The following is an 11,746-nucleotide window of genomic DNA, read 5'->3' as shown; positions in this document are numbered from 1 at the left end:
CACCTACAATAAAGTGCATAACGTTGTCTCGACTCTCGCACTCACTCTCGCAGCCTATCTAATATTCCAAAACCTATACAATCGTCGGCCGACACTCTGACCTTCGATCGAAGCCGTGACTTTCCCGGACTGAAGTTTTGATCGTAGCGATCATTTGAATAAGGTAGTTTACTAATCTCTGACATTCCAAAACTATTGAATGTATCATTAGTCGTATTTATATAACGTTGTTATAAATGTTAAAAAATTTAATTATAGTACAGAACCGAACGGAATCGAACCGATCCGAACCGAACCGAATGGAACCGAACCCGAACGGTTCCATAATTATATTTGGACCCGACGGTTCCATTTACTAGATACCCGAAAAGTTTGGTTCGGTTCGGTTCTAAAGAGAACCGAACCGAACCGACCCGCGCCCACCCCTAGTTGAGGCTCGCGCATCAACTTCAGGGCTTCGTCCATTTGAGGACCTCAGCTACAACCAAAGGCTTCCAAGCCTCGGGCCATGGGCCTCGGTTAGAAGCAGCTCGGATATAACCCACCTCGGCAATATGGGCCACCTCGATAGGAATGCCACGTGGATCAGGATGAGTGGGCCACTGGCCCAGGTGGGTAGGACAGGGATGACAACACGCAACAGTTACTATATCCATTTTTTGGATTAGTTTATTTGTCAGTGATTAGTTGTAGCTGCTATTTGATGACAATTTTTTTCTTCACTTGGTACTGTTTTGGTTGAATTTGTGCATTTGGATGGAATGGATTTTCTGACCTGGTGCTTCCTGATGCTGTTCTTGAGAAACTAGTTGTACACTTACAGTGCTAGCCTTGACGCCTATGAAATAAAAAAAGGAAATCAAGATATCTGAACTGTTTCTGATAGTTGAAAGAAAAAGAAAGAACTACACAAGGTCTTTTAGATTGTTGTGGTTTAGGATATATGTGAAAGTTGTTATTTATTTATTTTATTTTTCACTTTTCTAAATTATTGGAGCTCTTCTGTTAGAATTTGTTGCCCTTTTCTTTTTCTTTTTTCCTTTCTTTTTTTTCTTTTTTTAAAATAAGCTTGGGTAGGAATTAGGATTCGTTAAAAAGCTTCATTTTAGAAATTCCAGTAATTCTGTGGGAATTTGAATACTAACTTCCAATATAAATTTAAGTAATGTTAATTGCTAAGCTTTGATGGACAATGGCTCATACGGATGATATTTATTGGAAAAAGGAAAGGTCATGTGTTCGGAGTTTAGTTCCTATTATTTATCAAGTATATAATTTAAGATATTCGATTTCAAAGTTATGAGTTTAATGCACTCAAATTTTACAAGAATGTCGGAATAATTTATTCTATTTTATTTAAATTATCGTGATTAATTTAATAAATGAGTTTATAAGAAGCTACTAAAATTTGAGCGTAAATTTAGATAAGCTTATTTTCTGTAATTCTTTTGGCTTGTTTGTGAATTTTTGAGTTGAGTAATTCGCGGTTTTTTTTTTTTTTTCATACCTATTTTTTGGAACATTTCCATCCGTTTTGGGCTCAGTTAATTACCACCAACCCTTTGAATTTTCTTCTTACCACTCCTGTAAAAGCTCTAGAATGAAGCTCACGAACCGAAAAATGCAAAAATCTAAATCTATCTTCTTTTCATTAAATTAGCTATACAACAGTCTCAGGGTTTAACGAAAAATGCTAACAGCTTACTGGGAATACCTTGGCCTATATGACAATGACGCTAAAAGAATTATGAATGTCAAGCGAGCCCGTAAACTCTAAGCTTTGGGTATTACATTCTTGATTCCTTTGGAACCTCAATTATTGCCATTGATCTCTTTTGCTTTTGTGTAGAGAAGATAAAAGCAATCTATAGAAAATATAAGAGACTGGATTGCTGTATTTGGTGGAGCAAGAAAAGGTGAATGGGCTTGCTCCTCTCTTTCTTTCGCTGTGTGTTGATATTAGAGTTAAAATTGAGTAAATAGAGGAGAGAGATACGAGGGAGAGAGCACAAGAGAGAAGAGCTGGAGGAAGTGGTGGTATAAGTTTTCTCATCTCTTTCTCTTCCTCTGTGTGTGTTTGTCTATGAGCATGCACATCATTCATAAATATAAAAATTCAAATGTCAGATTATACACTTAAATATTTTTTATGGTTAAGATTGTAATAAAAAACTCATGAGGACTACCAAGGGGTATCCTCTCAGAATTATAACAAATTCAGTAAGGTATCAACACTTTTACTCAGTAGTATATGGGCTTAAATGCAGATGATTATTTGCATTTTAACTTCCATATTGGGTGAAAAGATTTACATCTACTATTAATATGAGATTCACTAGGAAAATTATTGGACTTCCTGAATTTTTTCCTTGCATGTGGTTTATTCTGTTGTTGATCTTCCAATGCTGAACCTTGTGGGCCTTTCCTTCTATTTGGACATTTCCATAATACTGAGAATTTTTATTCCTATGAACCTCGAATGCTTTAAAATATGGCAACCTTGTCATTTTGTATTTGTTGGGAGAGATGTTGGAATATGACAGTGTCACTGGTTGGTGGTGGCATATGGAGATGGCCCAGAAACGGATGGGTCAGGACATTGGAGCCAGGGAGAGAGTGATAAGAGAGGTTGTATAGATATAGAAAATGTGGATTTTTTTGATGTTTTTAGTAGTTGTCTCGATCTCATTGATGAACTGTGTACTTCACTTGATTTTGGGGTTTGTATGCTGATATCATCTTTTGATATTTACAGGATCGTCCACGTACAGAAAGTTACAGGAATGCAATTTTCCAGCATCAAGATCGTATTGCGGGAAAAGAAAGCAGTCGTCAACTGTCATATGTTCCATAGGCGTCCTCCACTGTCAAAAGGTTATGTCATGGTACATGACAAACAAGTTATTCGCTTCAGAAGCCAGTAATTATTGGATTGTGGATAACATTTTTGATGCAACTTCTAGCCCATGAAGCATGGACACTCCACCTAGAGTGGCGTGCTCATTATTCAACATGTGTCATGCCATGTCATGTTGAACACAGATACTCCTCGAAAACTCAATTGTAGTAATTTTTCTTTCTTTTGTAGTTCCAATATATAGTGTTAACTCAAACTTATTTTAATATAACAGATATCTAGTCTTATTCAGAAGATTTAAAACAAAAATCAAAAGTAAAAAATTATAGTTTTATTAAAAAATAAAATTATATATATATGTAGAATTTTAAACAATTTAAATTGACATGTCCCTGATAAGTCCATGCCCTACATTTTTGAAATCACTTGTCGGCGTGTCTGTGTTGTGTCGCATGTCTGTGTCCATGTATATATATAAGTAGAATTTTAAAGAATTTAAATTGATATGTCCCTGATAAGTCCATGCCCTACATTTTTGAAATCACTTGTCGGCGTGTCCGTGTTGTGTCGCATGTCCGTGTCCATGCAACATATCTTCTAGCTCTCTTCTTGATCGGCTAATATTTGCCTCTTATGATGTTGAATATTTTAAGCTCATATTGCAGGTTGTAGTTGATGTTGGTTGTGGCACAGGCATTCTTTCAATATTTTGTGCTCATGCTGGTGCAAAACGTGTAAGATGCTCATACTTTATTCTCTTAATTCAGCCAGGGTAACTGACAGTTCTAGATATATGTATTTGCTTGTAATAAGCATTATTCCCTAGGAAAGGATCAAATGAAGCATACTTTAATTTATCTTGTAACGCCCTGAAACCTATGTCCCGGAGGTTACTCAATTAATTTCTTTATCCGTAAGAAAAGTAAATTTACTCATATTGTAATAAAAAAAATTTGAAGAACTTTGCGGAATAAAATAAACTATTTTATTGTCTCATAAAAAGTTAAATAATTTAATCCACTAATGTAATATAAATTCTGCACTTATTTTTAAAAAAAATCCAACTATTTTGAACATTAAATAAATGAAAATTCTAATTTGAAAAGAAATCCTTTCTAACTAAATACTAAATATTAAAAGAAAAGAAAATTCTTGATCTAGCAACGTGGACTTTGTCAACAGTCTCAATTTTCAACTCCGATCTATCAAGTATCTGTAAAAATAATTTAGAAATGGAATGAGTATACGAATACACCCAGTCTAAATTTCATGCCGGTATTTTTACAATATAATATAAAAAGCAAGTAAAGTACGTACATAACATAATTTTCTAGTGGAATAGAAACTTGATCGTCTCATTCTCACTTAGGTCATACACATTCTCAATCCTCACTTAGGGTATTTAGCCCTGTGGCTGGTTTCTGTGTAGATCTACATAATAATATCCTATGGTATTACCTAAAACATCTTTCTTTACCTTGGATCACATAATAGCACGTAGAATATATAACTTACATCATTAAAAAGTGAAAACACAAAATCATCGGGCATTTAGAGAAATCCATACCTATTTGCTAAATTTCTTGTGTACTTAAGTTATTTAGGACTGAAAATTCTTTTGAACGGATCTTGAACTCGCAAAAAATATTTTCTTTTCTTTTCCTTCTTTCCTCTCTCTCTCTCCATTATTTTCCGCCCCTCTCTCTCTTCTTTCCTCTCCCTCTTTTGCTTCTTTCTCTCTTTTCTTTTCTCTCTCTCTCTCACAACTTTTTGTAAATTGGCGTATGATTTAGGGTGTTTAAATGCTTGTGATAATGATAATGATCTACGTAGAATTTTAATAGGACTCTTAATTAGAATTTAAATTGGACTCTTAACAAATTATCTTATCAAATAACATTCTAATTACATGCAGATAAGATTCTAGTATAAATATGTTAAAATTCTAAATTTATCAAAATACCTTTATATCAAATAATCCGATACTAATTCAATATATATCCATACATTACATTCTAATTTCGTTAAATCTCTTATTTTCAAGTTATAAGTATGATAAAATTCTAAACTTATTTAAATACTTTCATATCAGATAATTCAGTAATAATTTAATAGATATCCAAGATAATATTAAAATCTAATTTCGTGTAAAACTCACATATATTTAATTATTGGGAATATTAACACAAGGTCCTAGAAAATGGTAAAGTTGCTAAGTTACCCTAAGATTTCAAAACTTGCATTTATGCCTCATAATATATTGTACGAATTTTTTGGATTATTACATATCTTTTCCTTTTCTTGTGTTTCAGAGGAACTCACTCATCAAACCTTTAAAAAGTTAATGAAAAGTACATAAAATGAAACACCGGTAGAATGTAAACTATTATGAGCTCTGCTATATTAGTACTCTTTCAATCTCTCTGCTTTCTTAGGGTTTGGTATTTTCAAGTATATCCCGACAAACCTACACGTGCTGCGACGAAGTTGTTATAATTACCTAGATTATTATTTTTGTAACAACAAATGACAAGTTTCTCAAAAGCAGCCCCCGTAAGCTATTATTGGCTGATGATAAATATAAGCTTTATTCTTTCACATAATTGTAGCATTATGTGGTGGTTAGATTGGACGGCCTTGAAGAACATTGATGGTGTTCTAATTTTCTTTTACTATTATTCATGCATGAGTAAATCAGGTTTGTTTTACCATATACTTTGTTATTTGCTTTGGATTAATTCAGCAGCACAAGTAATATAACCTCTCTGGCCATCACATGAAGGAACTTTCCTCCTGCTTAAGTTTAATGTTTTGAGTTGCATATTTGTTTTGTGTTTATGCATTAGTTCTGTTCACCAGTGAGGCTTGGAATGGTTGACTCCTTCAATTAGGTTATTTTCTGCCTCAGAGTCATCAAGTGGCTCTATTTACTGATTTTCCTCTGCCGCATGATATAATATTCATCTGCTATCATGGCTGTTTCTTTGTTGAATGACTTTAATCAGCTATGAATGGTTGCCTTTTGGCATTGAAATATTCAGGGCCTAGGTAAGTTAACTTAATTCATGATGAAGAAGTATGGTAACATTGCTTGTCTATTCCCAAAGGATGGTAATGTTGATCATGTAGGTTCTTACAAATATAATAGTTGTGATGGATTTATCTTTGTATGTTTGTGCACAAGACAACATAGCAAATTCTTTTCCTTCTTTTCTGCAAGCTTTGTTAGGTTCTTTTTCGCTAATTAGTTTTTACATATATAAGTTTGACCTACATCTTGTTTGCTACCAGGTGTATGCAGTGGATGCCAGTAATATTGCCGTTCAGGTACTTTGTTGGACTAATTTTCAATTGTTACGGCTGAAATATGGTGTATGATACTGTGTAGTTGAATATCAATGGTTTTGTTACTTACTTTTGAGGTTTAAAATGCTTCATTACTGATTTAGAAGTTTAATGGGTTTGGGAAATGTTCTATCTCCCTCATAATTGTGTTGGCACATAGGTATATAACTAACAAAATAAGCATGCAGGTTGGGGGCGGGGGTGACTAGAATGGCGTGTAAGTCTTTCTCAGCAGAAATATTTTCTTCACCATGTGACTTGACGTACCTCCGGGAGGCAAATAGTTATAATATTCCATTTTAACAAATTTACCTAGTCTATTCACTGAACTCACTTATGACTTCTTGAGCTGGTTTAAAATATAGTCACCACTCTGAGCTTGGTTTAAAATATGGTATCAAGTTTTACAATCTACCTCACACCGATCTCTCCTTGCCTTATTACCCCATATCTCCTTACGAGTAAATTAAAACTTCCTTTTCCTCATTTATAACATTGCTAGATAATCTCTTGAGAAAAACTACTAACAGTCCAAGGGGCATTATTGTTATTACACGTTAAAGGATGCATCTCCCCTCCAGCATGTGATGAAGCACTGATCTTTGGTTATTCTTTCATTAACAAATGCTTATTAAATTTTCTAGTCTGTTATTCATTTTGTTAGGTTGTTCTGTCCCTTAGTTTTTACTTGGCATAAAGCATCCCATGGCTAGACTCTTGTACTAATGGAAAATATCTCACTGATATGTTTGAGCTGAGCTTTATTGAAATATTTGTTCCTTCTTTTTGCTGTGTATTCTCTTGCTAGCACAGCGAAGAAGGTTCATGCCGATGATAGGAGAACTCCTCTAAGCACGATAACCCCTTTCTGAGGACGCCAATTAGTGTTCTGATAGTGACCACAGTAATTCAGTGGTGTTTGGTCAGATTTCAACGTTGTCCTCAACAACTGTAACATCATACATCAATTCCCTTGGACCATGGTTTTCTTGGAGATCTTTTTGGATCAGGCTGAGCTCCAAAAATGGCAGTAATACACAATCCTCTCACTTTTGAGCCCTAACCCATCCTATGAATAATGGCTCACCTCCAATCATCTTCTCCCTAGATGGCTAAGGCTCCGTGGCTGAGCAATCTCAACTGGAGGTTAGTAGCTACACAACCTCTGTTGAACACTGGAAAGGAGAAGATCTTCAACTTGATTTAAAAGTTGAACTCTCCCAAACCGAGAAAGATATAATGCCTAAATATTTGGCTTCGATGAAATCTAATTTTGGTGGGCTTAAGGCAGGCCCTCTTAATGGAAGAACTCATCATAGCTACCCTTGGTTACTCCCAAGGGAGAATGAATCAGTCATTACAAGCCCTTGTTTGAGCCCCATTCTTCCAAAAATTCATTTTTTCAAAACTCATTTTCAATCATATGTTCTTAAATAAAATAATATTACACGCAAACCCAAAATTTTTCCTTAATTTTCAACCACACATTCTCCATCAGCCACTATTTAAGAATGCATTCTTTCACTTAAAATGGAGCTCAAACAAGGGCTAAATTCTCACATCTCAAGACATGCCACTCTGCTGGCAGGATGATCAGGCCCAGATAGTTGTACATGAGAGGAGGTTGCAATGCTTTTCCCCACCCCAAAAACTGGAATTAGACTATGCCATTGCCAATGTTGTATCAAGAGAAACACAGCACAAGAAAATGGATAATCAATATTAAGTTTTTCTGGGTGTTACAATCACATCCTTGTAAAATTTCGTTCTCAAGACTTTCAAGTGCTTATTTTTTGAACACGTTTGTGCTGTGTTGCTCTGATATAATTCTCATATTCATAACCGTTTCAATATTTCTAGCTTACCAGATAGTGGCATTGCTATGTTTGTCTGGTAGAGGGTAACCTTGAGAAGGGACTTGGTGCTGTACTCAAAACTCTCAAAAGAAAAATATGCTGCAGAACGGGAAAGATAAATTTTGTATAGTTGAAGGACAACACTCATCATTTTCCAGGGTGTCAAAGTTATGGTTTTTGTCATCAATATGCCACGCAGAAGCTATGTATCTGTCTCAAGAAGACAACGCAATTCAGAATGGGAAAGAGAGTGGGAGAGAGAACAGAGGAGAAGACTGAGAAAATAAGAGAAATTTGGGAGGAGGAAGATTAAGTTTGATTGTGGTTCTAATTAATCCTAAAAGTTGGTGACTGCTGAAATGCTAGTTCCTATTTTATACTTCTAATTTAAATCTAAGCAAACTTCTAATAAATTAATTCATATGAATATCTCATCAAACCTATTTTAATAACATTAACACAAATAAATTAAATTCTTTTTATTTCTCAAAATATGTTCTTAAATCTTGGATTACTCTGATAGACTTTAAAGCATGATTAGGATGCTCTCTCTTTTCTATTTCTCATGATTAAAGTCATTGTTAATTTCTTCGCCGATAAGATGAAACTTTCATTGTTGCACTTTCTTCTTCCACTTAAGATTTTCACTTTTTTAAAGAAACCAAAAGGCAATCTTGGTAGAAAATGTCACATATCTCATAAGGAGTGGGTTAATACTAACATTACAAGTGGTAGATGCAAAGGATCTAGTTGCTTTAAATCTTCAAGTAGATCAAGGATATGCCTTTTAGGACTTTATAAGAGTTCATTCTAAATGTTATAGACGATTTTCATGTAGGGAGTCAAGAGGTGGGTCATGGTTGTTGAAAGTTGAGTGGAAATGGGCTAGTTTTAAGATAGATGAGGAAATTGAAGGTCTTGATGGTATGAATGCCCTGTTAAAAAATGACGTTGTCTTTGAAACTCCACATTTGAAAAGGAAGCTAAGGTGGTTAATGCCAGAGTTTAGTTGTATAAAGTATGGGAAATACTCAAAAGAATTATGCTAGAAGATGTTAGCAGTCTCATTTTGTAGGCCAGAGGTTCATATGGTAGTTATTGTAGTAGATTCATAAAACGAAAAATAGATCCTAGAATTCTCTCATGGAGTCACTTAATCGAAACCTTTCGGCATGAGACTAAGATTGCACCTTTGAGTATATGGGTCTTGGGTCTTCTCTAAATGAAACTGTAAAATCTGATAGAAGTTTTTTAAACATGCCTCTCTGTTTCCTCTCCTAATTATATATATATGTGTGTGTGTGTATATATATATATATATATATATATATGTATATATATAGGTGTATATATATATGTGTGTATATATATATATATATGTGTGTATATATATATATATATGTATATATATATATGTGTGTGTGTGTGTGTATATATATATATGTATATATTTATATATGTGTGTGTATATATATATATGTATATATATATGTGTGTGTATATATATATATGATATATATATATATATATATATATATATATATACACACATATATATATACATATACATATGTACATATATATATATATATACACACATATATGTATACATATACATATGTACATATACATATACATATCTGTATATGTATATGTATATACATACATATATGTACATATGTATATACATATATGTATATATGTATATACATATATTTTAAATGTAATATAATTCCTGAAAATTCTAATTTGTGAGTAGTCTAATAGATGCTTTTCTATTAAAATTTTATGTCAGGCAAATGAAGTTGTAAAGGCAAACAACTTATCTGATACAGTCATTGTTTTGCATGGGCGTGTTGAGGTAACCTCTTCCCAAAACATGCTGACACCTGTTATTTCTAATACACTTGTATTTTGCCTTTCTCCTGTTTAATTTTATTTAGAATGAAAAGTAAATTCTTTAAGTTTGGTTGTGGTCAGTTTCATCCCAGTGCCCTCTTGTTTTTTTTTTTGCCAGATGTAATACTTTTCACAATTTAGTCAAATAGTTGTGTTCATAACTTAACAATTAACAAGTTCAGAAACAGTAAGGTAGGTCGTGTGAGCATAAAATTAGAAACATGCATTGATGCAAAGTGAATTCTTTAATCTTCGGATGCAGAGCACCACTAATACTATTTCCAGCCATGAAAGACCAGCTTCAAAAACCCCAAATTGCTTTTTCTGTTACTAAAAAAATTAGGAAGGAAAGCATTTGCTTCCTCATTTTTTATTTTGGGGATAAATGAATCTTAACATGCCTTACCTTTGAGAATAAAACTTCCCTTTCAAACCTCCTTCAGAGTTGTGCTAGGCTATTCAATTTTGTTAAGTGATATACAGTAGAAAATGTAAAATAAAGAACAAGATAAGTAGATAACTAACTAAACGGAATGCATCTGAGAAATTTAATAGAAGCTTGACCTAATGTTGTTTCTCTGAAAGTAGTTCTTATTTTTTCGTTACTTCAACGATTAACAACAAAAACTATATATAAGTAAAAGTATAATGCAAATACTGAAATAACAATGGTTTGCCTGAGTGAGTTAACAAAGATCATGCAACCAGGGGTGGAGCCATAAACAGCCTGCACTGGTTTGGGCAGGAATGCCCTGCCCGATGCTTAAATTCTTAAAGGGCCAAAAAAAAATATGTTTAAATTTTTAAAGGGCCAAAAAAAAAAAAAAAAGAAAAGAAAAAATTGAAACATCCTGAAATGGTCCAACTAAATGCGAAAGCTTACCCATTAATCTTAACCCCCCAAACCAAACATCAGATGAAGGACGGAGCAGATAAGCGTCAAGCACTGCTCCAACAATTTGAAAATTCTTCCCTCTAGTTCTTCAAGACCCCATGCCGTCGACTCACTCCTTCTAGGCTCCAACTCCAATACTCCAAAGTTTGAGTATCCGAGCTATTTGGTTAACAGTGAGGACTTAGTTAAGGTAAATAAATCATTTGAGTTTATAGATTAGTTAAGAAAAATTTGAATGCATGTTGCATACTATGGCCCTATTTGGGTTCCATTAAAATGAGATTTTGGAAAATAATGTGTTTTAGAATAATGAATTTTTTGGAGAATGTATCGTTAAAAAATAAGTAAAGATTTTGGGTTTATGTGACATTATTTCATGGAAGAATATGTGGTGAAAATGAGTTTTGGAAAAATGGAGCTCAAGCAGGTGCTATAATTTAAAGGCCTAAATTTAAAGTTCGTCTCAGCCCCAAAAAACTCAAAGTTTGGTCTTGAATAAATTTCATCTGCACTAGACTAGTCCTGGCTCCGCACTACATGCAATAAAAAGAATTAAAAGAGAAGTCAAGCTAGAGTTTAAGAACTATAGGAATTAGATTCAGTTCAAAGACATTACTCATTTAGATGTCATTCATAACCTTATTATAACTGCTCAGGTCTTATTTTATGGTCTTGCTAAGATATTTTCACTGAATTTTTATTCCTGTTTTGTCCATGAGACACATTACTTTTAAAGATTAAAGAAATAAGAGTTGAAGTTACTTTGGTTGTATTGTAATTTCCAAAAACATTACTTTCTATTACTATCTATTTTTCGTTTCTGTTTTTGATTTCTTTTTAGTTTTTATAACCATATTAATCACGCAATAAACTTCTTTATTTAGTTAGAATAGT

The 11,746-nt window shown here is 33.5% G+C and overlaps 1 protein-coding gene across 4 annotated transcripts in view; it reads left to right on the top strand.

The window, feature by feature from the left end:
• Positions 1-11,746, top strand: part of LOC111399167 (probable protein arginine N-methyltransferase 6) — a 45,837-nt gene that overhangs the window by 9,780 nt on the left and 24,311 nt on the right. For all 4 annotated transcript variants that reach the window (XR_002703593.1, XM_023026428.1, XM_023026426.1 and 1 more), the window contains exons 2-5: positions 2,756-2,821; positions 3,523-3,591; positions 6,149-6,184; positions 9,854-9,919. Coding sequence is in view for 3 of the 4 variants with exons in the window: in XM_023026428.1 (XP_022882196.1) it covers positions 2,756-2,821; positions 3,523-3,591; positions 6,149-6,184; positions 9,854-9,919 (237 nt within the window). In the remaining variant the exon portion in view is untranslated. The remainder of the gene's footprint in view (positions 1-2,755; positions 2,822-3,522; positions 3,592-6,148; positions 6,185-9,853; positions 9,920-11,746) is intronic.

Source organism: Olea europaea, chromosome 8 (genome assembly GCF_002742605.1).
Source record: "Olea europaea var. sylvestris chromosome 8, O_europaea_v1, whole genome shotgun sequence".
In the NCBI taxonomy this organism is placed as follows: domain Eukaryota; kingdom Viridiplantae; phylum Streptophyta; class Magnoliopsida; order Lamiales; family Oleaceae; genus Olea; species Olea europaea.
The sequence above is the reverse complement of the archived record's forward strand: the minus strand, read 5'-3'. Positions and strand labels throughout refer to the sequence as shown.